At 37.8% G+C, this 27,830-nt stretch overlaps 1 protein-coding gene across 1 annotated transcript in view; it reads right to left on the bottom strand.

The window, feature by feature from the left end:
• LOC109927177 (mitogen-activated protein kinase kinase kinase kinase 4) overlaps positions 1–27,830 on the bottom strand; it is a 189,991-nt gene that overhangs the window by 65,453 nt on the left and 96,708 nt on the right. Inside the window, exons 11-21 of the mRNA XM_020527107.2 lie at positions 26,724–26,885; positions 24,648–24,734; positions 21,569–21,748; positions 16,552–16,713; positions 14,562–14,668; positions 13,083–13,234; positions 12,361–12,455; positions 11,930–11,938; positions 10,574–10,755; positions 6,256–6,379; positions 5,150–5,320 (exon numbers count right to left, since the gene is read on the bottom strand). Coding sequence (XP_020382696.2) covers positions 5,150–5,320; positions 6,256–6,379; positions 10,574–10,755; positions 11,930–11,938; positions 12,361–12,455; positions 13,083–13,234; positions 14,562–14,668; positions 16,552–16,713; positions 21,569–21,748; positions 24,648–24,734; positions 26,724–26,885 — 1,431 coding nt within the window. The remainder of the gene's footprint in view (positions 1–5,149; positions 5,321–6,255; positions 6,380–10,573; positions 10,756–11,929; positions 11,939–12,360; positions 12,456–13,082; positions 13,235–14,561; positions 14,669–16,551; positions 16,714–21,568; positions 21,749–24,647; positions 24,735–26,723; positions 26,886–27,830) is intronic.

Here is a 27,830-nt window from a genome sequence, read left to right as displayed (position 1 = left end):
ACAGTACATATTCAGGATTCTGCCATTCATCCCATCTCTAGAGAGATCTTCCATTTCTATATTTGCCCCAAAACAACTCTCTTTGACCTTGCATAATTAAACCTGTTATCATTTAACTTCTTCCTCTCTCCACTTCATCACAGAACCTCTTTTGTGTTATTCTTCTCACCCCCATTTTGTTCAAAATTTAATACATTTCTACATTTTTCCAGTTCTAATGCAGATGTGTAACACTAACTCTGCTTCTCTCTCTGCACAGATGTTGTCGATGTGCTGAACATTTCTAGCACCCACAGAATTTTGCATTTGTGAAGGGACTTACTAACATTTGCATATTTGACCAATATTTTGTCAACCACACTATTTGTGAATAATAAAAAAGTGCTACTGCATTTTAGAATTTTGCTTAATTGAAAGTCTCCAAAGTTAAATTAGTTTACACTTTACATCAACAGGTTTTAAAGTGGAAAGAAGCAGCTCACTTATGAAAGGGGCACATGATTGAATATTAACTAGTTTAAGTTTATATAGCTCAAATCAAACCTTCAAATAAAACAATTGGTTAAAAACTGACTATAATTGCAGGCACTAAAAACAGTTCTGTAAAAGAAAAGGTCAACTGCTTGTCATCTTATATTAATTATGAGGAATACTGAATGCCTTATGAAGTTTGCTGCTACGCCTCATTTCCAATGCAAATTGCATGATTTGGCACAATTAAATTTGCAAGCATAATTAAATGCAATTTTTCAGAAATGTGTTCAAGGCATTTCATATTTTATAAGTTTGCATGTCGTAAGTAATAGAATGAAAATCTGTAAAATTAATAAGTCATTTGAAGACCAATTGAACCAATACAGTGTACCATATATCACTTTAAAAAATGCCAAAAGGGATATTTGGCAAACAGGAAAAAGCTACAAGAAACATCACATTTTAGTACTATGAATTTTCTATGCAACCACGTAGAGATTATTTTGTATGTATATATAAAAATAAAGATCTGGTTTAGATTGTGTGCAGCTGCTGCTAAGTTTACCCAATTACTGCTCAGTGCACACTGAACTAATGAGCAAGAAAACAATGTATTCACACTTTTCTGAACTTCTCATTTACATGGTACTACTGTAAACAGTGACTTTCTAACTGATACCTTGAACATTACCAAATTAAAACACTAAGTTAATGCCTTGCAGTCTTAAAATAGTTATCTCTACTTGTAAAATCTAATTTAAAAGTCAAATTGCTTATTTTTCCAATGTCTTTCATCATATGAAGACCAATGCCACTTAGAAAGAGATCTTACTAGAACTCAAGTCCAATGATGTGCTGGAACGGCGATGATGTACATATTTACAACAACAATATTGCTTAAACACTCTGGATTGCATTCATGAAAGTCAGGTCCGTCACAATTTGATCCAATATTCCTCCATATTAAACATCACATACACTTTGGACCAAAACCTATTTCTAATCACTATTTTTACTTTAGCTTTTAATTTACACAAAACAGAATGATCAAGTCAAATCTTCCAAAGTTGAAATTTCAGTCGTACGTTCTACTTTGCAGCAAAGGAACTGCCACATTTTCACAAAAATAACCCAGAGATATCCATACAAATGGGAAGAATTGACAGGGAAGCTGCAGGGTGAGATTCTAGTGAGTCAGAGAAAGAGGAGGAGGCAGGACAAGGTTAGGGGAAGGTGAAACTTCAGGCCAGAGGTGGTAGATGGTGGGAGAAAGAGAGGCAGGGTAGGGCCAGAGGTTGCTAAGGAGATAAGAGAGGAAAGATGAGGACTGGTTATGTGAACTAGCAGGGAATATGAACTTATCAAATGAAACAAATCCATTTATGGTGTATATATAAAATGCTTCAAGAAAAGTGGGTTATTTTTGCAAAACTGGAGAATAGCATTTTCATTACAGTTAACCCTCTGAGTACTGAATGTCTTTCTTATTAAGTGTGTATACTTCCAAAAGTACACTGAAGAAACGTTTGCATGTTAAAATAGCAAAACTTAAATGAACAATTTATTATATAGGGTTTAATACAAGAAGCAGACCATTCAGCCCAAGCGGTCTATGGCGGTGTTTAAACTCAACATGAGAACTTTCCATCAATTTAATCTCACCTTTGATTGAATCTTTTAGATTTGAATTTCAGTGATATCTACGGAGCCAAATAATACACCGCAATTTCAGGGCGAAATAAAAAGTCTAACCAACTAAATTGTGGTGCAGAAATGTGACTGCAGTGATCAAAGGGTTAATATTGCTTTGCCCTACCAAAAACATACAAGTCTGATTGCAGAAGCACAAAATGTATGAAAGATGGTTAAACAAGAAATGAGAATATTAGTTAAATGAAATGAAATGACAATGATACTTCAAAATGCAAATAAAACTTGCCAGTTTAATGCTTATAAATATTAGGATGACTACTCCAAAATGACTAAAATGGAATATAGAAGATTGTGATTGAAATAGCACTGCTGCTTACCTAGTCATCTTTTCTCAGCCAAATAAAACCATCCTTTTCTTAGTATAGCAAACTGGTGTTCACTTTGCCTCCACCCATTACATTGTTGTAAAATTACCCAATTGGTCTATAAGAGCTGAGATTTCATTTTCTCACAAGCACCAACTATCATAGTGCCAGTTTCCTTTGTTTGCTAGTTGGTTGTGGAATGGGCAGATGTTAGTGCAAAGGCACCACACCCAACGCAAGATCAATTATGGTTAAATGGAACCCAAAGCAGAATAAGTTATCTCTGATCACTTTTGCATTCTAAAATAATTGTTCCTCAGAATCTCCAACCCAAATAATGGCATTGTTCTATCCTAATTGAATACTCGATATTAGAAAATACAAAATTGATGGATTCATGAGAACTTTAGTACATTGTTCCTTACATACTTTAATCTTACAAATCCTTTACTGCACAATAAATCAAACCACATACTATTGGCAAAATTGAGGGAGTAAATTGCAGGTAACCTGGGCTATCGGGTAAACCATTCAATGAAGCAAGATCTGGCACATTACGCTGCCAAGTGATCTGTACTGGGACTTCAACCTTTCAGCTAATACATGGATAACTTGGATGTATCAAGAGGTTTGGACAGTAAAACATTCAGATGACAGTTAGAATGCACCATAACTTCTATCGATAGAAACAGAATGTTACAAATGGATCTGCACAGGAATTGCATGTGTGGGGACAGATGGGTATCATGCAACAAAGTCCTAACGTCATCCACTTTGGATTCAAGAAAGTCAAACCAGAATATTTTCTTGAATGCAAGAATCTAGCAACTGAGGAGCATAGGATTTTGTGGGTTTGTGCGCAAAAATCACTAAAGGATAGTGGATAAGTACAGAAATGGGATGCTGGGCTCTGTAAAGTGAGTCAGTCCTCATCTCGAGTACTGTATTCAGCTTTGGCACCAAACCAGATAACTTTGAAAGGCGCACATTGCAAATTCACTGAAATTATACTAGGGATTTAAAGGATAAATTGAGAAAGGCACACATATCATTGAACTGCAGCAGTCAAAAGGTAGCTTAATTTAATTTTTTTTTAAATCAATAAGCTAGGCTGCAATAATTTATGTCCTCTAATGGAGAAACCCAGAACAACAGGCGCTCTCCACAAAAATTGTGAATCAGGAAATGGATGGGAGAGGAAACACAGGAAAATTACTATTTGCGGGGATGTGGTATTAAGCAAAGTTTTGGACCTGTGGGCTGACAGGTTCACACATCCTGATGGACCTCATCCCAGATGGGGTGGGCAGACAAGAGGAGAGCACGCAAAAGGGAGAAAGAGAGAAGGGGCGGACAGAGGCGGAGAGATGGAGACAAGGGTGTAGCAGACACACAGAGGGAAAGGCGGGGTGCAAACAGGGAGCAGGAGAGGGGGGGTTGGGAACAGGGAGAAAGAAAGAAAGGAGGGCAAAGATGGGACTGGAGAGTGGGGGCAAGGATGGTGTGGCAATGGGACAGGAGAAAATGATGAAAGAGCATGGAGTGTGGTAATGTGGGAAATGGGGTAGGAGGGCGGGAGTTTGAGAGGTGGGGAAGGGAGGGATAGGGTAGGGGAAGGGACAGGGAGAGGGAGGAAAAGGAAGAGAAGGTGATTGGAGGGGGAACTGAGGCATATGTACATGAAAGAGCAAGAATGACATAAGATATTCAATTTCTGCCTCACTGTTGGCGGGAATAAAGGGATGGAGTAATTTTGGGATGCATGCATGAAGCAATCAGGCTTATTTTAAACCTTTTGCTATTGCGTGGGACTTTAATTTTTGAAATGTCTTAAAACTTGCAACAAAAACAATTTATTTTAATGCTTACTGATTGCAAACGTTGAACTGAGTGTTTTCCCTTTATGTAACAAGGTCAGATTGCATTAACTCACAGTTCCAATGATACAATACCTTTGAAATGTCAGGATGTTTTACCTTTATAATAATATAATAGATGGATCAGGTCATGAATTGGAGGAGGTCATGAATTGGAGGAGGGCATGAATGAGAAATTTTGATTCATGTAAACAACTATCTGTCATTCTGCTGAATAAAATCTAGCTTACTTTCCCCAGTAAGATCTAGACAAGCACATGGATAACTTGACATTACATCAGCTTCACCATTTTTGCTCACAACTGTATCGCAGTTAACTGGAAATCTGCAACAAGTGATAAATTACCATTCGTAAAGCTTGAGTGTGCCAATCACATCTACTGTCAGAATAGGATATTTCTGAATTAGTTGTGTTTGTTACATTTCATGCTCACGTCCTTAGAAAAAATACATTTAGAATTTCAAGACCAATTCAAAAAACTCTGAAAATCAAATTAGTCAGCTTTCTTAAATTGATGGCAATAGTGAACATCTATTCTACTGAAGCTTTCTTTCATTTTACAAATCAAACTTAATAATATTCATTAACTGGCAAGTTTTGGAATCAAAACATTCTACCTTTGTAAGAGGATTTAGTATTTTAGACAAGAGCAGTGTAGAACTGACACACACTGAAAGTTAAAGATGAGAAGCATTGAAATTGACTGGAGTGCTGTTGTGACTAACTAATTTACAGGAGTGGTATGCCAGAACAGCAGCCGGCTATCGTGTCAAACATACCTCATTAGTAGTGAGCTCGTCCGGGGGCAGCTGAGGGGACATGATGGGAGACTGCTGGCTGGTTGGGGAGGTGGAGGAATGGCTTTGCTGTATGAGATCTGGCAAGAGGTGAATGCGGGTTGCAAAGCCATTACTCTCATGGTGGCTGGCACGCTTTAATTCACCTGCGCTCTGTAGAAAAAACAGGCATACTTGTCTTGCTGAAGAGTTGCTTGAATACCTATCACCCTAACAGTTAATTGGCAGAAGAGTTAACGCAAAGTTGGATTTTGCAGCTTTTATCTCAGCACAACTAGTTCTAACAAGCAATTAAATTTGGTATAATTTGACAAAACCACTTCAATAGATAAGCACTTCACATTACTCCAGGCAGAACAAAGACTAGTTATAAATTCAGCAGTGGTTTCAATTAAAAAAAAATTGCATGTTACCTAAATCCTAAAGCTCTTCTCAGATGGAAATGTAAGATGTTAATTTGATCTAAAGCATTATAATATTCCAAAAGTGACAAACATTACAACATGAATTTGATGTGCTGTTGGGTAATTAATAATTTAAATTGCTTGTAATAACTAACGTAATGGAATTTAAAGAGAATGTAGTATGGAGAATCAATATGTCATTCTGTAAATGTTTCCATTTTTGTAGCAATGCTGCTTAATAGAGTTAAAAATGGAATTACCTGACTACGGCTACAAATGTGAGGTTTTAGTTTTTTTTAAAAAAAAAAGTCTGAAGTTAGAGTAAAACACTTGCATGGATGATGACTTACAGACAGGTTAGTTTAATTTAAAAACATTATGAACTGGCGTCAAACTTTAGTAATGAACATTATGCATCTATCATTTTTCTCTGCAGTCACTTCCTGTCCATCTAAACTCAAGGTTTAACTTTTATGACGAACATAGTAACACATGCAAGACAACTACAGTGAACAGAAGAAATAAGAGCATCCTTTGTGCTAAATAAAAGAAAGGAAAACTATACTGAAGAACTGATAAATTTATATCAATTGCTAAGCTACTAACATGAAAAATAGCAGAAAACATACTGCTCAGTAAGAGTTAATAGACAAAAGGCAGATCTTTCTGCCTGAAACACGGTACCTGTCGAACAATTAAAGTGCCATCTTTAGAGGGAGTAACAGGAGTTTCAGTCAGCAGCTCCAGATCATCATGAACAATCATTGTATTCACAGATTCAGTTTCGCCATTGCTCAGCTTTGAAGGTCTGATAGATAAAAATGCAGACATATACAGCATGTAATTCTGAGAAAGTTTTGGAAATTCAGGTAAATTGTGAAGTCAGAATCCAATTTGAAGCTCAGACCATTTATAGTCACTCATACTCCAAACCTGTGTAACAACATTTCAACTTATTTTGTTACGCCATATTAATGCTGCAATGTCAGCAAATATGAAAAAGATGCAACACAATAAATAGTCAGTCAAAGGTAATTTGAGCCCAAGGGGAAGATCTTCAGTGGAGTTAGATGCATTGGCTGAAGTTGTGAACTACTTCTTTGCATCGGTTTTCAGGAGGAATGTGCTGCCAGTGTAGCAATAAAGGAGGAAACAACAGAGATATTGGGAGTATAAAAGGAGATAATACCACCCCATCTGATAGGATACGTTCTACATTACAAATGAAAGGAAGATTAAAATTGTAGAGGCATTGGCCAGAATCTTCCAAAACTCCATAAATGTGTGGGTAGTGAAAGAGGACAGGGAGAAGGGCTGTTGCAAACTGTAATAATGTTGAAACAGTTAAAGGAGGAGGAGGAAAAATCCTAGCAACTACAGAGCAGTTGGCCAAGCGCTAGTATTGGGAAAGGTTCTGCAACAACCCAGGAAAATATTCACTGACATTTGAAAAAGTACACACAGTCTGTGAAAGTGAGCAAGGATTTGTTAAAATCAAATTTTGTGTTTGACTGATTTGATTGGGTTCTTAGCTGAGATATTGGGGAGAGTTTGTTGAGAGTAATGTAATTGATATTGCTTACACAAACTTCCAAAAGTGTGCGACTAAGTATGTATATTACATATGGGGGGGGTTTCTGCTATAACGTTTCGTTATGTTCCTGTGCAACATCGTGATATATAGAAAATCGTGCTTTGGAAATAAAGGGTCCAATGGAAATAGGGGTTGGGGCAGATCACCAAAAAAAAACTCAATCGCTCAAAAGCGTAACACAAGGGACAGCACAGTTTGAATAAATGTTTAATTCTTATCTAATAATGAAATAAAAGTACTTTTAACACCTTATCTTGGAAAACTGTCAAGATGACTTGACGGGGAGAAGGCTTTTGAGGTTGCTGTTATTAATGCAGGGGGTGAGAGTCATTATCATCATCACCACTTTCAGGTGCAGACATAGTTTTAGGGTTAGGGAGAAAAATAGTTAATCCAGAAGTTGGTGGGGTGGCTCATCGTCTTCTGACTGTTTCTTGGTGGTTGGCTTAAAAATGACATCCAGTTATTGCTGCTTTGCCATTTTTCTTCTTTCATGAAGAAGCTGGTCATAGGGTGCCAAATAAGATCTTATTCCACAAACTGCTACCCTGCTGCATTCTGCATTATAATCGTTGTCCTCTAAGAGCTGCAACTGCTTCTCAATTTCCCTCAGGATATAAGACAAAACAGAAGTGGAAAGCTCTCATGGTGCTGCATCCTGGACTTCATCTTCGTCATCTCCAGCTTCCACAACCCCCTCAGTGACAAGTTGTTGCAGACAGCTGTAGAGAGGTCTTCACAGTGGGACTCAAGCAGCTCTTCAACATCCTCACTCTCCACTTCTTCAAATCCAACTTGCTTTGCAAGATCACACAATGTTCTTTGATTCTTGGGAGCTCCTCTGACGGAACAAAGGTTTTAAAACCTTGAAAAAAATCCCGTAGAAGCTTCCACCAAACTGCATGCAAGTAGTCCTTACTGACATCACCCCAGGCCTCTATGATAATATCAATTGTATTCTTGATGTTAAAGCTCTTCCAAAATTAAAGAACACTGTCCCCTCAATGGCTGCAACCAGCCTCTTAAACGTGCGCCTTAAACAATAAGCTTTAAAAGCTGCTTTTGCACCCTGGTCCATGGGTTGAAGGAGAGAGGTTGTGTTTGAGGGTAGAAATAGCACTTTGATGTTTTCAGAAAACTCACCAATGATGGGAGGATGGCTTGATGCATTATCCAGGATGAGAAGAATCTTGAAATCCAAATTTCTTTTCCTGTAATACTTTCTGAAAACATCTTCCTAAACATCAACAATAAGGTCACCAATGGAATCGCGTTATAGCCAACACAAGTTCACGTTTTAGAAATAGTGTTCCCTATTCATCAGTCACGTTATAGCTACTTCCCATTACCAGAATGTGTGTTTTGGCAGAACCCCCTGTTTTATGAAGTTATATGATAGATTTGTGACCAAAATTAAGGCAATGGGATTAAAAGAACCGCAGCAAAAGTGGAGATGCAATTGGATAAGGATCATAAAGCAGAGACACGCCTCACTGGGCTAGTGCACTGGACATCAAGTCCCAGTATTCACGGAGACATCACAAAAGTTTAAAAAATTGATCAATGTATTCAAAGTCAGCAATTTACCAGTCAGATACGCTCAGGCAACACACAAAACAATCACCAGATTTCCAAATTAACAAGAATGATTATTTGTTACAGATAGTTTAACTGTAGTTAGAAACTATGAAAAGTCAACATATTACTCTACTAGTTAAAACTCAAAGTCCCAATCTAAATCAGGCTTCTGAAGAAGGGTCCTGGGCTGAAATATCAGCTTTCCTGCTCCTCTGATGTGCCTGGCCTGTGTTCCTCCAGCTCCACACTGTGATATCTTTCACCGAGATGAACCTTTCTCTCACCTGGAATTTCTGTTCTTCAATTTCTCTTCTTCAGGTTCTTTCACTTCATGGGTGGCACAGGTGATTGGTACGTTAACTGTAAAGTTTCTTAGCTATTGGTAGAAGTTACAGCTTACTGCAATTGATGAATGAAAGTAAATTGGCTTTCTGAAGGCTTTAGGTATTTTACTTGACAGAAAGACATGCCACAGTTAGCTGGATGGTTAGCTTGTGATGCAGAGTAACACAGAGAGGGTTTAATCCTTGTACTGGGTGAGGCTGCCAGGAAGGTCTCTCCTCTAAATAAAGGGCATAGGTTTAAGGTGAGAAGGGAAAGATTCAGAAGGGACTGGAGGGGCAACAATTTCACGCAGAGGGTGGTGTGTGTATGGAACGAGTTGCCAGGTGAGGTAGAGGAGGAGGGTATAAGTACAACATTTAAAAGGCATCTGGATAGGTACATGAATAGGAAGGCATTAGAAGGATCTTGGTTAAATGCTGGAAAATGGGACTAGATCAGTTTAGGATGAGTTGGACTGAAGGGTCTATTTCCATGCTGTATAAATCTATGACTCTCCTCTCACTTCAGGCGTGGTGACTCTCAGGTTAGACCACCACCAGCCATTTCTCTAACAAGAGAGCAGCCCTATGGTCTTGTATGGCAAATTTACCTTTGCGCATGCAGAGTTCAAAACGTCAAAGTTTGCAGATGTCAAAACTGAAATGTAAGAAATTGGTGAGGCTATAGGAGAATGTAGACAGAAGACAGAAACGGCCAGACATAGGCTAAATTTACTGCAGGAAACTGAAGTGAGCTATCGTTTCCTTCTATTCTTCCCACTGAAATGTAAACCGAATAATAGAATTTCAATAATGTTAGGAACACAGAAGCCTGGGAATGTATGCGTATTAATAGTTGAAGTTGTCTCTGCTTTAACACAATGTTATTCAGTAATTAATTCAAAGGTCTCAATTTTGAGCACTGTCTTACCCAAGAATGCCTAACAGAACTGTACCATGCGCAGCAATTGGAGAAAACAAGTTTGATCTCCTCAGGACAGAGCAGATCAAAGGGAGATATTAAAAAATTATACAAAGGTTTTGATAATTTATGTCCACTTGTCTGTTTTCTGTGGCATGTTGGTCAGTAAGTAGAGATCACAGATTAAAGCAGTGGGCAAAAGAATCAGGGAAAATGAGGAGAAATTCTTTCCCACAAAGAAAAGGGTCATGGAGGTGGATTATATACGAAATTTCAAAAACCATCGGGCATTTATTCAGGGGACTAATTTACAGTGTTTGTGCACAAAAGGCCAGAGTGTCACTTTTACAAGAAAACAACCTATAGCAAAGGTCTGAATGACCTACTTCTCTGCTGTAAGGTGTCAGAATATTCTAACTAAGTTTCTATTAAAAAAAAACACTGGCAAAGAAAGGGGCCTTAGAGACATTCAAAATAACAACTCTGCTGAGTTCCACAGGACCTACGTTTAGAGCACTTTCAATTCACGGTCCAAGTCACACAAATAAATTATTTTCACCATTGTTGGTAACTAAGATTACATACACTGCCTGAGCATCATCTGACATCGGTCCGGTTTCATCTGTCCCTTCTTGTTCCAGATCCTCATCTTCTTCATCAGTAGTTCCTGATTCATCACTTGATGAAGAATAATCCGTAACTTTTTGAGGAGGTCGAACATCATCTACAGCTCGAAGCTCTTTAGCCAAAGCAGCAAGATCCTGAAACTAAGAAATGAGGTTACTGGTCAACTATTTAGGCTCAGTGTTTATGCTGAACAAAAACAATGACATTTTAAACAATAGACTGTGAAACTCTAAAAAGCTGCAAAATATATTTCATGCCAGTTTCAAATTTTACTACTGTACATAATATGGATATTCTTGTTGAAGTAAAATATTAGAAGAACACCACTTCCAAGACCAGACAGTTTAACTTTGCCGTAAATTAAGCAAGCAATAAACCAGCCAGCCAACTGAAATGTAGAGGTGAAGGAGAGGCAACAGTAGCAAGAAGTCTTAATGTAAGTGAATTCAGGCAGTAAAAGGTATAAATGCATCTTAGAAATACATGAAACCTGATTTGATGTTAAAACATTCTAAAACGGACAGATGAAATAAAGACAGACAATGGCACTGAACTTAAGTTTAAATTTATACAACAGGCCAAAATTATTTCACAAAATAGTCAAACTGAAAATTGCAGCATTCAACCAGACGCAAATTCCATCGTAACTGTTAGTTATAGCGGCCAGGGAAACCAAATCGTTTACTTTTCAATGCAAGCATTTTTTTTTAATGAAAAGTGCCAAAAAAATGATCTATAGTCTTGATTTACATTAACTTCATCGCATTTCACCCAGCATCAAAAATAATATTCTGCCTAAGTCAGCATGACTTGATGCAACTTTCTCATCAATTTGCTGCACTCTGCACCATTCCAAAAGTTACAACCATAAACGATTGGTCTAAATAAAATATCTCAAACAATGTAAAGTCATAGGGTTCAAGGTGAAACATTTATTTTATTCAACTAAAATATTTATTTTTCACACCTCTCCTTATTATAAGTCAAACTTATTATATCCCTATATCTTCAGCCTTTGATAAATAGTCATCCTCAACAAAAACATCCAAAAGGAATCAAATGTTTGCTATTAAATTTAGAGTTTATTAACTCTAATGTTTTGTACTCAAAATTGTTCAAATTGCAATAAACGTAGTTAAAATGTTGCAGAGTAAGAAACCAACACACGCATGATCCAAAAACTCAGAATATATTGTTCAATAAAAATACGCCCTGGAATCCCACAAAAGCATACACATGACTTTTAACAAATAAATCAATTTGTGCAACTAAAAGAGCAAGCAAACACAAGACTGCTAAAATGGCATATCTTACCACATCCCCCTACAACATTCAGCAACCCATGAGAGGTCATGTGATTGAGTCATGAGCCATCATTGGTCAAATCAATAGGGTTGAAGGGGAGGAGAAAGAAGAAAAAACCACCATAAACAAACAAATTTCTACCATATTATTTTGTTTCTAAAAAGAGGAAATATATTTGCTATTACACTTACTGTAATAGTATTTGTGATAAATAATTTCATAAACTGTCTTTCAATATCCAACTGGGAGCATGCAAATCCATAAACATGAAGTTAAAGAACTAGATGTGCCATAAATGTAAATTTAATTTAAAAATTAAAATTTGTCTTTAATTTCTATGAAGTTTATTCAAGAAATTGAACATTAACTTTATATGGACTGCGGTTTGGAAAATGTGAAACATGAATCTACAAGAAAGTAAGTGAGCTTTAAAAGCTTACAGCTGGTCTATTTGGCCTGAAGTCCTTTTTCTCCTCTGCCTTCTTGTTAAGATTATCATGGCGTTGGGACGGTGAACCCTCAGACTTTGATGATGCTGTAAAGAAAACATTTAAATCAAAAACCTAAGTACTGAAGCACTAAACATCAAAATTTCTCAGTAAGCACACAAACCTGTAAATTCCAGACACCTAAAAGGCACAAAAATGAAATTAACTTACATTATAATAACAGATTGAAGATCATGCAGATTTACAAATTTGAGCCTGGGCAAGGTCAGTGTCACAACATATAGTTAAATTTTTGCCGATTTTTAAACTTTTGCTGTACTTGTCCACATTTACTTCACAGACTGATACAGTGGCTTAAACTGAATGCAATTATTGTGTTGTCAACAATATTAACAATAAAAAATTGTTTAAAAGTATGACTACTTTTGAAAGAGAACCAATTTCCTTTGCATCCAAATATTAATTGCTAGAGGGCCTCCAGTATTAGAGTAACTTGCAGTGGACGTCTACAGGTTTTATTCTTCAAAGTAAAACGTGTATTCCCATGTTTGTGTAAATAAAACCAACCATCTGAAAACTATATCTATTTTCACTTGGTGAACCTTTCATCCTCTTCTTTAAAATCAATATGACCAAGGGAATCTGTTCTTCAAGGAAGCAGAGAGCAAAACAGTGTACAATGCACTTAAATAATTCAGAAAGGAAAATCTCACATCGTAGCCTGTAGCGTTCACCAGATCCAGTTTGAGAGCCAGGATGAGATCCTGGCTGTGAGCCAGAGTTGCTAGAGCCTGAGGAACTGCCACTGCCTGGTCTTGGTACGAGTTTCTCCACCCTCTCCCACAACAGTCTTGGCTCTATATTGCTACAGAAAAAAGTTATTTAAATAAAGAGCTTCAGCTCTTCGCAGGTGGCCTGTGCAACATAATATCCATAGATTAAATAAATATAAAGCAGTCATAGTTAGAATACAACCTTTAGGTCATTAAGAGCACACAAAAGAAGGAAAGATTGTGTACTAGAAATTGAAATATTTAGTTAGTTCATTCTTTGATAACAGCTAAAAACTCCCAGACTGCCTGTATAATCAAACCCACTGATACTGCACCATTTATACCAATTCACTGTCTGTGAATGAGACTCTAAATGCAGTATTTTATGATACAAAAACAAAACATTTCAAATGCTGCATAACTGAACCCTCCCTACACACTGAAATCCAAATGTTCACAGATTCCTTAATATATGGTATTTCTTGAGATTGGGAAAACTAAAATAAAATTAATTTATTTTTAAATTTTCCTCGTCATAGATTTTCTTCTTGCAAATATATCCGCTCCTTAATTCTCCCTTGTGGATGCTGTGTGGGCCGTTCAAACTAGTACCTTGTGATGAATTACCAAGAGTCATGATATGTAGTGCCCAGCAGAGGGCAAACGGATAACTAGACGCAGCAGCTTTCAGTTTACATCTTTTGAGCAAAACATAACATGCAAAAATTATAGTCACTATTTTCTACAGATTTTCCCCTGTGGTAAACTTGTTAACTCTCGTGAATATCACCAACGAGCAATTTATTGCAACAATTTATTGTCAAGGGAATTAAAGGCATCAATGACATTATATTTGTCAACAACATTGTTCTGCTTCAGTTTAATTTATGCTAATTTTATTTAGTACTTTTTCCTTTCCTTGGGTCTCTGTGCAGCTTGAAATTAGCATTGTTATGACTTAATGAATTCACAGATCCTTTTCTTCATCAGCTGTCAATAAAACTTACAAGTGCTAACAGCATATCAAGGCAAGAGATAACAAGGTGTAGAGCTGAATGAACACAGCAGGCCAAGCAGCAGAGGAGCAGGAAAGCTGACGTTTCAGGTCTAGACCCTTCCTGCTCCTCTGATGCTGCTTGGCCTGCTGTGTTCATCCAGCTCCACACCTTGTTATCTCAGATTCTCCACCATCTGCAGTTCCTACTATCTCTGAAGCATATTAAGGCAATTAGTTTAGAACAACTCATTTTCCTCTTTAGAGAAAGAAATGGAAGCTAGTTACAAAATAGTCTGTAACTGAGTTCTGTATGCTCTAAGTAGTAATAAGAGTACAGTCATATTTCACTCATGTCTGTAGGCAGCTTTTCTCCATGATTTTTTCCCCTGCTTTAAACTATTAAATATAGCAAAGATCCATACCTCGTGGAGCTTTTTGGACCACTTTGAACACTTGGTTGACCACTGCTTTGCAATGGAGAATCCCGACGAGACAACACAGGGGATCGAGGTGTGGCTCTCATTGGAACCTTAAAGCGACAGAAATATTCAATATGCTATCCAAACTGATGAAACACAAATAACATTTACCTTTAATATTTAGGGAACAGATTCCAAACACCAAGATCAAGTTTATTGTGGTCATTGGTGGTAGGTGGAAGAATTGGTGACATTAAAATTAAAAAAACTGTTAAAAATATAGTTTATTAAATGAACTGTGCAGAACATAAATCTTCAAAAAGATGGAATCAGGATGCCTAAATACAATATACTATGAGGTCTGTCATATTCAAAATTAACACAAGGATTTTTGAAAATGATCTAGATTCATTTCTCAGTAACAGGTGCTATAGATACTAAAATTAAAACACAACTTTGTATTTTTAAATACTTAACTATTCTTGTTTAACATGAGACAAATCATTTTCAACTATTTTTACCAATACCATAGTGGACTAATTTCCAATAAGTTTTCAATTATTACAAAATTAAGAAATTTTATTTTGGATGATGTTGGCTCAAGTAAATTCTGGAATTGTAGGAGATGGACAGTTGTTTACCGCCAGTTTATGAGGACCAGAGTTCAATTCAAACTATTCTGACATTCAAATCCACTGCAAATTTATGATCGTCATTTTTGTGAATCTACTGTGAATTCTGTCTGCCCTTATGAAATTGGTATGAATAATCTTCTCCATCCCCAATATGAAGATATTACAATTCTAATGGGAAATTCATTCAGTAGCATTTGGTGTTAAGTACTGTACTTAAGTCAACAAGACAATAAGTTGATGAAATCCACACTGATTTTTTTTGTTAGATGTTAACAAAGCTAGAAACTAGAATACAGAATTCATAATAAAACTGTGACAACTGTATAACATACTAAAATTCTGCCTCAGTAAGAGATACCAAATCAGGTAACAGGAATATTGTTAGGGAAGGTAATTTATAAGTCTGACAATCAACACATATATCCTTCTACCGAATCCTTACCCTTTGAGGCACTTTCTGACTTTCTGTTATATCACAGACCTCAGCATATTTTCTATTACATTTTATGAAATCATTTCACCATGCAGCCTGAGATACACAATATGCTCGAAGAAGGATGATCTACTTTAAATGGCATTGTCAGAAAATCTACTCAAAGTAAAATGCAATTTACTTTCTTAAGTGGTTGTCAGGTATTTAAATGAAGTGGAATATCAGAAGTCATTAACTGTCCAGAGTCCAGGCTAATTTTAATCAGTAGGTAGTGTTATTTGAACAAATAAACCTAGAATAAAAGATCAGGCAATTCCATAAATAACTTTTGGATATGGCAGGAAAGCAACTTTTTTTTTTAAACAATAGAAATGGAAGAGGAACAGATACTTCAGCAAGGGCAGGACCAGCAGCAACCTTCAGAGGTTGCCATCAGCCTACACAATTCTTTTATGCATTCGCAGGAATGTGGCCAGCATTTGTTGCCTATTCCTAATTATCCTTTGGAAGGTATAAGTGAACTGCCTTCTAGAGCTGCTGCAGGCCATGTGCTGTTGGTATGCCATTAGGAATGGAGTTCCAGGATTTTGACCCAACAACAATATATTTCCAAGTCAGGACAAATGAACAGCTTGCAGGGGAACTTGCAGGTGGTGGTATTTTTGTGCATCTGCTGCCCTTGTCCTTCTAGATAGTGGTGGTTGTGGGCTTGGATAGTTCTGCCTGAGGAGATTTAGTGAATATCTGCAGCACATAGTGTAAATGGTACATACGGCTGATGCTGAGCATCAGTAGTGGAGGAATTAATGTTTGGAAATGTGATACCAATCATTTTTAAAAAATAACTCATCTAATGTGTACAAATTACCCCACTCAGGCAGTGTGTCATATGTCTTAATGTACATAACTGCTTTTGATTCTGTACCTGTGACTCCATGGGCCTTTGCATTGCAGCTGGATTGGATTCAGAACTTCCATTAGAAAATGATTCTGATCTAGAAGGCACTGGAGGCTCCAAAATTTTGCTATTCTGTTTTGATTGTGCTTGAGGTGAACCCTGGTTACTCTTCTTGAACCTTTCATCAACCTGGATACAAGATTAAAATTTAGTACATGCATTCCCAGAGAAATTATTCTGATAAAATAGAAATGTCACATGAGAGATAATTAAGCATGCACAAATTCCCTGAAGGCTTAGCATATTTAACATATGTGCTGCTCCATCACATAGATTGAAAGGTCTAAAGAGTAATTTGAGTTAAGTGACCACAAAAAGGTAAAACAAGCTGTCAGGGATAGACAGGCGAGTCTGTAAAGTGATACAAACTGGCTAAGTGACTGAAGGAGGTGGCAGATATAGTATAATGCAAAATGTGAAATCAACCATTTTGGTTTGGAAAATGAAAAGGCATATTTTTTAGAAGTGAGAGACAGTTGTAAATGCTGGGATACAGAAGGTCGTGTGTACCCTTGTACACAAATTGAAGTTCATCTACAGGTGCAGCAAGTAATTAGGAAAACAAATGGCATGTCAGCTTTGATTTAAGGGTGATCGCAGCATTAGAGTTACAGATGTCTTGTTACCAATAAATAGAACTTTAATGAGCCCATACTTGGAATAGTGTGTTTTGGTCTCCTTATCAAAGGATATACTTGCCTTGGAGAGCATGCAAGAAAGGCCTATTGGACTGATTCCTGGGATGAGAGGCAATGACAAGAAATTGAGTAGATTGGCCTTTTTCTCTGAAATTAAGAATAGAAACTAGGAGTAGGAGTAGACCATTTGGCCCTTCAAGCCTATTCCACCATTCAATGAAATCATGTTTGATCCTCTGTTTAAATGCCCTATTCCCACTTTTTCTCCATATCCCTTGATGCCTTGTTCTTCTAAGTGCTTGCACGTCTTGAGCCAAAAGTTTCAGTGTGTAAACTCACCATTTAGCCTCCTGAAACTCCTATCCTAGATATTAATGACCAGTTAATGAGCATCAATCATTGTTACTTTAAACAATATGTACTCTGGACATGTTAAAAAGGCACTGACAGCCGTTTGGCTGCCATAATGAAGACCTGAACACAAAAATTTATTCATTCATGGGATGAGGGCGTTGCTGGTGAGGCAGCATTTATTGCCCATCCCTAATTGCCCAGAGGGCAGTTAAGAGTCAACCACATTGCTGTGGTCTGGAGTCACATGTAGGCTAGCAGTTTCTTTCCCTAAAGGACATTAGCGAACCAGATGGGTTTTTCTGACAATCGACAATGGATTCATGGTCATCATTAGATTCTTAATTCCAGATATTTTTATTGAATTCAAATTCCTCCATCTGCTGTGGCTGGATTCGAACCTGGATCCCCAGAATGTTATCTGGGTCTCTGGATTAACAATCCAGTGGTAATACCACTAGGCCATTGCCTCCCCGTAACCTAGACAAAGGTGTGGAAGATTGCATGCATAGGACATGCCCAAACAAAAAGCTGGATAAATCTAATCTAGCTAGCTATTGAGCTTTTAGAAAACTAGAAATGTGACAAAAGGAGTCATCAGTGATGTCAAATAACAGACTCACCACCTGACCCGGCAATAATTTACTATAGGATTGAGTTATATTTCAACGTAATTGATTTAATTAAGCCAGTGAAGAATTAAATTATATTCTGTTTGATTATGGTTAAACATGTTCTGTAAGAAAGAACAGCCATAAAATCTAGGTCAAAAGTAAAGTTGATGGTTTTATTACTTTCTTGATGACCCAAGTTAATGTAAACATAGGCTAACAAATAACAATTGCTTGGAGGTAAAAAGCTTTTATTCAAAGACACAGCTATGTTTTAAATTGGTTTAGTTTTGTAACTAAAGTATATAACAATCCTATGTAGGTTAGATTTGTATGGTTACTTTGAACTTTAACGCATTTTAAATACCAACAAATATGGTGGAGCCAGACATCGTTCTTTTAGTTAAGTATTGATAGGATTTGGAATTTTCCAGAATACTTAGACATATCAGTTAGGACATGTCAAAATGATATGGAATAACTAGGGGTTGATGCCATATACTCTAACGGATGCACAAACAGCTTCACTGGTGCCAGAAGTGAACTCCCACAACCACATAAATATTCCAGTTACAACTGCATTCAAGGCTGGGATATCTGTGACAATTGACTTAATTCCTGACTAACCAAAGTCTGTCCACCATCTACAAGGTATCAGTCAGATATATGATGGACTGCTGTCCACTTGCCTAGATGATGGTACTTCCAACACTCAAAAACTCAATACCATTCAGAACAAAGAATCCTGCTTGATCTGAACCCCACCACCACCTTAAACATGTGCACTGTCCAACTTCAGAACATTGTCTGAATATGTACAGTCTGCGACATTCTCTAAAATATTTGGTCTAGTTTCTTCCACAGCACCTACCTAACCCATGATCTCTGCTTCCACAGAAGTCCATGGTAATGTCACTTGGTACAACTGTTCACGAAGACCCACCAGAATCAAGGTTTAATTTTATGAAAGGATAGAAGGGAAAGACAACATTGGGGAAAAAAATCACAAGCAAAAAAAAAACTTCACACGGTATCAAGCTGCTCAACCCAATGCCTAGTCTGTGTTACACTAAGGTCAGCCAAGAAATTGGCAGTGGTTCTTCAACTGGCTTTAACAATTTTGAGAGAGAGAGGGGGGAACAAATTAAAAAAGAATGAGGAGCCTGGCTTCTCGCCAATATCCAATAGCTTATCCTAGAATTACACAGAGAACAGAGAGCTGTGGTGGTGTTGTATTTGAATTGAGTGTTGACTCTCAATTTCTTGTGAGGAAAACCCACTGGGAATGTTTTATATAGTTCATCAAACAGCAGTTATATATAAAGAAAAAATACTTGTATTTATGTAGCTCCTTTCATGACTTCTGAAACCTTCAAAATTCTTGGTATGCAATTAAATACTTTTTTGAAGGGTAATCACTTTTGCAATGTAGGAAACAGCAGTCAATTTGCATAAAGCAAGGTCCCATAAATAGCAATGTGACAAAGATACAATAATCTGTTTTGGTGATACATATTGAGGGATAAGTATTGGCTGTGATGCCAAGGATCATTCTGCTGCTCATGTCCAGGTGGTATATTGGCTCTCTTATGTCCAGCGAGGAAAGAGAGGGTCTCAGTTCAACATCACATTTCAACATCTCTGGCACGTGGTACTGGAGCGTCAAGTGAAGACTTGAACTCACAACCTTTGGACTCTCAGAGATAACAGTGCTGTCAACTGAGCCACATACGATATCATAAGGCAGAAGAAAAATTAGTTTCGAGTCTGCCAACTCACAAGTCAGCAGTGACAATAAGCTGGGGATGGCGTTTATTGGTTCAGAGTCAGATATTCACCCTCAGCTGGGAAAACATTTTATCCTTATGAACTGCCACACTGACCAGTAGCTCTGTAATCCCAGCAGCATCAGGACTGAGATTGCCACTGCTGAGACTGCAACCAGTCCCTGAGGAAGGAGAGTCAGCACTCAACCTCAGAGGCCACTCAAACATTTTGGACAGATGTATGTGGGAGGGCCCAGAGTGAATGACAGGGGCCAGTTTATAGAAGTCAGAGGGTGGGGGCACAATTGGGAGACAGAGGTCTGACGTTCGGGGTGCGTCTCCTTGGAACACAGGGGATTTCCCCAATGGTAGTACCTCCACTTTCTCACCTGATAGTAGCTCACATGGTCAAAGCTGCCAGACTACCTATCTTACCTCAGCTTTCATCGCCTCATGAAGTAGCAGTGAGCCCAACATAACATGGGAGTTAGTTTGGGTCAAGCAAAAAGACCACCCACTTTATTTTAAGACCCCGCCTTCCAAGGCCAGTAGGATGCTGAAAAACCCAGTCCCAATGCCCAAATTTGAGTGACAACTTCCAAATGGTAAAAAGTAAAACAGATAGAAGCTAAAGGTGGAATTGGAAGTGGGGTGTTAATGATTCACGTACATACAGATAAATCTGAGGAGTCATTTTGAAGAACTATCTACTGTCAAAACAATGAATCATCTTTCATCTAAAAATTTAATCTCAATACATTTTGTTTATTATTACAGCAGGTTTCAGCTTTTATATTTCTAACAGACAGTTCATTCCTATCGATTTGGAGAATAGGAATGCGTAGTCAGGAACACTCTGATTAGAGTGGTTTGAGAAGTGTGTTTATTTCCTTATTTTTCTGAGCAGTGCTTGTACAGACAGACGCAGGTTACAAGTGGGTTCTGTTGCTGAGTACGTTCGTAAGTCGATTCGCATGCAAGTCAGAACACAGTCCAGTCCAGTAGCCTTTGTAAGGGCGGCATGGTGGCTCAATGATTAGCAATAGTGCCTCATGGCACCATGAATTTGGGTTCGATTCCAGTCTCGGTCAACTGTCTGTGTGGGGTTTGCATATTCTCCCCAGGGCTGCATAGGCTTCCGCTGGGTGATCTGGTTTCCTCCCACAATCCAAAGATGTGCAGGTTAGGTGGATTAGCCATGCTAAATTGCCTATACTGTCCAGGGATGCGGAGGCTAGCTAGATTAGCCATGGGAAATGCAGTTATGGGGATAGGGTAGGGGGTTTGTCTGGCTGGGATGCTCTTTGGGGGGTCAGCGCAGACTCGATGGGCCGAATAGCCTCTTTCCACACTGTCAGGGTTCTATGATTCGAAGTATGAGCAGATGTTTGCGTGTCAGATCCTTAAAAATTAACAGCAATGTGGGATCTCGTTCGCAAGTAAAGTGTTAGTAAGTTGGGGACCCTGTAGTTTAACTTATTTTCAGTACAGAAGTGGGAAGTAATTAAAGTTAGATAATAACACACAGCTGATGTCAATTGCAATGCCTAAAGTGTTTGAACATCTTTCTCCCAGCCGACTTTTATGACAAACATCTGATGAACATCACTCCTCTTACCTCTCTATTTCTATCTGTTGCTTCGAAGTGAGATTTAGGCTCTGGTGCCGGGTAAGGTTTATTCCTTTCTTGCTGTCTGTGATCATGTTGGAGAGATAGAAGGTAAGCTTGCTCCTGCTGTAACTGACGCTGCAATCTCTCAGCCTGTCGCTGTTCTTCCATTTCACGCCATTTGTACTCCTAGAAGAACATGGTACATATATTAAGTTACAGTTTCTAATTTATAATGTGGCTTGTAATATGATAGTATTACAAATTCCATAAAACCAGCATGTAACTACGTTTTCACAGTGGCTGAAACACCTCATTAGGCAACTTGTATACTTCAAAGTCACCTAAAGCATAATTTACACCACAGCCACGAATTTACAACAGTTGTGAATGTGCAGCTGGATCACAGAGAATGTTTCTAGTGCCAGCCAAAGGCACTGTCTCAAACATTGTGATATGACATCAATAACTGGCTGTGAATTAGAAAAATCACATCAAACTTCCACCAAACAATGGCTTCAAATTTTCTGCTGAGAAGAAATTCAAGGGCACATATCATGAAATAACAGTGCCATATACAACCCAAGCTAATGTGGTAGTGGTGGAATTTTAATTCAGGAAAATCACATTCAATTTCAGACATTCCCATTTTGATAGGCTGTATTTTTTTTTAACAAAAGGCTTTGATTTTGAGTATCAAAATCATGATACCACTGCAAGCATCACTGCAAAATGTGAAAAAGACTGAACAAATATTTTGTGCCAGTCTTCACAGCAGAAGACACATTAAACAAGGGGCTAGTAAGAGTGGGAAATGAAAGGCTATTAAAATCAGTAAAGGAAAATTAGTGGAGGAACTTGGGAATTTAAGATCTGACAAATTCCCAGGACCTGTTGGCCTATGTCCTTGCATTCCAATAGAGACAGTTGCACAGACGGATGTGCTAGCTATGATTTTACTTACTAATCAAATCACCTACATTTTTCTCCAGATTATTCATACATATATTACAATCAACAAAGGTCCCAGCACTGATCCCTGCAGAACACCACTAGTGACTGATCTCCATTCCAAAAAGCACCCTTCCACCACAACTCTCTATGACCAAGTCAGTTCTGTATCCATTAGCCAGCTCACCCTGAATCCCATGAGACTCTACCTTTTGTACCAGCCTGCCTTATCAAATGGACTTAGGTGTACTTAGAAAGTCACAGCATGACCATACATAGTCAACATGGTTTTATAAAAGGGAAATACTGTTTTGACAAATTTATTAGTGTTTCTTTTTCAGGACGTAACTATAGGGATAGATAAAAGAGAACTAATGGATGTACTATTACCTAGATTCCCAAAAAGAATTTGATAAGTTGCCACAATCAAGCTAAATACACAAGATAAGGGCTCATGGAATTGATTTAATACAGTAACGTAAACAGACAATCCAGACAGGAAAGTGAGAGTCAGGACAAACAGGACATTTTCACGTTGGCAGGCTGTGTTAAATTAAATGCCTTGAGAACCGGTGTTAGGGGCTCAGCTACTTGCAATCTGCATTAACGATTTGGACAAGGAGATAGAGGCTACGTGTCTAAATTTGCAGACAATACAAAGCTAGGTTGAAATGTAAGCCAAGAGGAGGGCACAAAGCCTACAAAGCGATAAATATGGGTTAATTGATCAGGCAATAAGATGGGATATGGAGAATATTTTGGGAAGTCACTCACTTTGGCAGTAAGAGCGGAAAAGAGATTATGTTTTAAAAGGCACAAAACTTGTAAACTTTGCTGTTAACAGGGATCTGGGTACACATTGTAACACAAAGTGAGCAGAAAGTACAGCAAATAATCAGGAATTCAAATGACATGTTGGCATTTCGTATCAGGGGATTGGAGTACAGGAATAAAGATGACATACGGCTTTAGTGACACCACACCTGAAATATTGCCTGCAGTTTTGGTCACAATATTTAATGAAGGATACACTTAAATTGGAGACAGTGCAGCAAAGACTCTCCAGATTGATCCCTAGGATATATGATGAAAGTCTAAGCAAATTGGGCTTGGAGGTTAGAACAATGAGAGGTGATTTAATTGAAACTTACAAGATTCTGAAGGGGCCTGACACTGAGGTTATTTCTGCTGACTGTGAAAACTAAGGTAAGGAGACACAGATTCAGGGTAAGATTCGGATCATTTGGAACCAAAACAAGGAGTCATTTCATCACTCAAATGGCTATGAATCTTTGAAACTTGGTACCTCAGGGAACTGTGGTTTCTCCATGTATACTGGACATGTTATTTGATGCCTCAGAGCACGAAGGCTTGTGGACATGGTGAGAAATTAAAGGTGAACCCAAAGAGGAGGGATGATCGAACTGAATGATGGGGAGACTGGAGGAGTTGTGTGGTCTTCCTTTACTTTCCTCTCTTACGTTCTTAAACATTTAATATAAATTTTCTCTTTTGTCACAAAAATAATAAAAATGCTCATACTTTGAATTAGTTTTGAAAAATACCCAGTAATATAATTTATGTTGCTGCCCATTTTTCTGTCCATTTTACAGGCCCTAAACCTTGACAAATTTGCACCGTGTAATTGAATGAATGCCTATGAAGGGGACTTGTATAATCCAAATGAACACGTTATAACCCACCCACACAAACACAAACTGCAGTACTACTACTACTTTGGGGAGAACAGAAACATGTGGTTAAAAATTTTCCTCATCCATAACAATGACAAACCAGGTTTTCTAAAAGAGAAAGGTTGGTGTTTAATTATATATTAGCTTACATTTTTAGTGATTTGATTTTTTTTTTTACAGAAAGGGGTGTATTTAAAGCAGCAATTTAATTTTTATTTAATTCTGCTTGCCCTTACGTTTCCAGTTCGTGACACAAAGCACTAAATCATTGTCACACAATTCAAATGACAATTGTTTGCTAAGGCTATTTTGTTGAGCTATTGGACTATTATGTTAACCTCCCACAGACTGATCAGCTTGCTATTAAATATGAGCATTGTGACACAGCGAACTAAGGTAGCAGTGAAGCTGTTGGTCAGACAACAACTGAGCGAATAAGTTACCAATAACATGGCCTGCTCTTGGAGTAACTGTTGCTGAAGAATTTCCAAATGACGTTGTTCCTCTTCAAGCTGACGTCTGATGTACTCCTGTTGCAAAAATTACACAATAACGTGTAAGCAAAATACCAGTTTAAACTAGAAATTGTGTATCTACACCTCTAAGAGGCTGCTTCCCTTGACCTTGCAAAAGTACAAGGCTTCATTGAACTCATACCAAAGGCGCTATTGAATAAGCTAAGAAAAACATGTGGTTGCCATTTGTCAGAAAGGTACGCAACTGGTGTTTATTTTTTTTAACCCAATTTTGACATATTTGCATCTCTTCTCTATGCTCCTAAATTAGTCAAAAAAAAAGTGAAGGCACACAAAAGTGAAGGCATATAATTAACTTCTGCATAAGATCTCTCTAATTCTATTGAAAGTCATTCCTTTAGTCATGCAGTTACTTTACAATGATATAATTGGTGGGCCACAATACCCTAAAGCTAAGCCAATTTCACAATGGAAAAATGCAACAATTATGATTGAAGTGCATAAGAAACAGGAGTAATAGGCCCTTGCACGCCATCATTCAATGAAATCAAGGCTGTGTCTTCTATTTCAACACCATTTTCTTGCATTATTTCTATATCTCTTAATGTCCTTAATATAGAGAAATTTATCAAGCTCTTCAACAAATGCAATGTCTGAATCTTTCTAGCTCCCCATGGTAGTGAAGTCCAAAGATTTACCACCCTTTAAATGAAGGAATTCCTCCCTCTCAGGCTTAAATGGCCTGCCCCTTACTCTGAGACAGCATCTCCTAGTTCTAGAACCATGTGCCAGGGATAATATAGTTCCTGGATCTATTTTGTGAAGCCTTGTAAAAATTTGGTATGCTTAAATAAGATAACCTCTCCTCCTTCTAAACTCCAAAAAGTAAATACCCAATCTGTTTAATCTTTCTTCCCAAGACAACCTTCCATCCCAAGAATTAGTTTGGTGAGCCTTCATTGCACTCCACCATGGTAAGTATACCTTACTATAGGTAAGGAGACCAGAACTGCACACCATACTTCAGGCACAGTCTCACCAAGGCTCTATGTAATAAAATAACCAGTATTAGTCTTATCATGGCAATGCCCTTGAACAAGATAAGTTAAATTATGAAAATACAGATCTGCCATTTGAGTATATCAGCATTTAAATGATATGCCCTCAGGACCAAAGTAATAGCGATTACACTCAGAGGATCATGCTTTAACAATTATTTAAACCATTTGGCATGCACCAACAAGAAGATGTACAAATTGCTAATGAATACAAAAAGGCAACACCATTCACACCTTGTTGTAAAGCTGCTCTCAGCTTAATTTGCATCAGGAAGTGTGAAATACACGGTGTATAGGGATGTCAAACAGGATTTGAACCGGCAATTTTAAGTTGTCATGACAAGGCTGCTCATTGTCTTTAAATGACTGCAAACTTGACGATATGATCATTGAAAAAAAAACCTACCCAGAGTCTCAACAAAAACTTGAATTTGGCCACATCCACTTGTATTAAAACGTTTGACCGTTAAAATTTTAAAAAGGAAACAGCAATGAGGATTATAAATTTTACATCTGATGTCTTCAATATTGACCAACACAACACAAGCACTGCAGGAAAGCTGAAGATCTGATGCGAGAGATACGGGGAGAAGAAACAGTGGAGAAAGACAGAGAATGAAGTAGAGAGGAACACAGCAAATCAGAAATGAAATGAGAGTGGACAATGTACTGCCAAAATACTTATGCCATGTTTTTGAATGTTCTCAGTTATAGTATTAGATGGAAGAATGAATGGGGTACATGTTTTGCTGTATCACTACAGTGTAAGAAAGTGGCATTGTTTGTTTCAGTTTGCTTGGATAGCTCTTGCCAGTCATGTAGTAGTATGGTGAACAGTCACACAAAAGTTTATGGACCCAAACTATTGCTCAGATAGCCAAGATGAGGGGAAGAAATTCAAACTACCACACAATACCATTTTGAAACTGAGACAGCAAATTCTTGGCTCAGGATTAAGTAAATGAAGAGCTACAACAAAAATCACCTGCTCTCTCTCCACTCGCCTCTTTTCTTCTTCTGCCCTTCTTCTTTCCTCCTCTTCCTTCTTTCGGCGCTCTAGTTCCTCCAATTTTCGTTTTTCCTCCTGCTCACGCCTTCTTTGCTCACGCTCCTGCTGTCTTCGTGCTTCTCGCTCCCTTCTCTGCTGCTGCTCAGTTAAAGAAAATGCTCAATAAGGTCCAATATAACTGATTTGTTGCATTCATTGAGTTAACTTTGGCACAAATGTCAGTTCTGGGCTATCATTTGATTCCATACATGCCATATTTATAAATCTAAAAAGAATGTGTAAAAATGGCATTATATTGAAATTGGTTTAACAAAGTTTGAACAAGTAGCTATTCCAATCTCAGGCAATATATTGGCTGACTTTGTCAATAAGTGTAAATAATTGAGTTAATCATGGGTACAAAATTAATAATCACCTTGAGATCATTTCCTGGATTCTATAATAATTCTTTTTGTCGAATTAGCCATTCCCAGACATGCATCATAGCAGTTTTCAGTCCCTTCACAATCAAAATTATGACACACTTTTTGAAATATCTTGAAAGGCTAACACTATAAAGTTTTCCACCACCTTGTTTTGCCAGTGACTCCTGGGAATGAATAAATAAAAAAAAATACAAGCAGGCACTCAGAAGAGTGCATACTTAGATCACGCTGTGTTATTTCTACAATTACACAGTTCTTCTTCAACACTACCCCTGCCTAAATTTCTGCTTCATAACTACAAAGCTGAAAAAAGGAATTCTTTTTATTGAAAGTTTACATCTTAGTGAGGAAAGTTCAGGCCAACTCTCAAACATTCAGCTCTGAAAACTCTGCACACATTCCGACAGCTATGACATTTTCAACACAGCACCTAAGGCAATCTGTAACATTTTAAATCAAACAACCCGTAAGATATTTTTTTATTTGCCCCATCTTCAAATGTTTATAGATCCTGAAAAAAAAAATCAGCATCAGTGTCTTCACCAAAACTTGAACATTTCTTCTCTGGGCTACAACCTTTTTCCCAAAGATAACACAGTGTGGAGCTAGAGGAACACAGCAGGCCAGGCAGCATCAGAGGAGCAGGAAAGCTGACGTT

Source organism: Rhincodon typus, chromosome 6, assembly GCF_021869965.1.
Source record: "Rhincodon typus isolate 14 chromosome 6, sRhiTyp1.1, whole genome shotgun sequence".
NCBI lineage: Eukaryota > Metazoa > Chordata > Chondrichthyes > Orectolobiformes > Rhincodontidae > Rhincodon > Rhincodon typus.
This window is presented reverse-complemented; position numbering and strand designations above follow the sequence as displayed.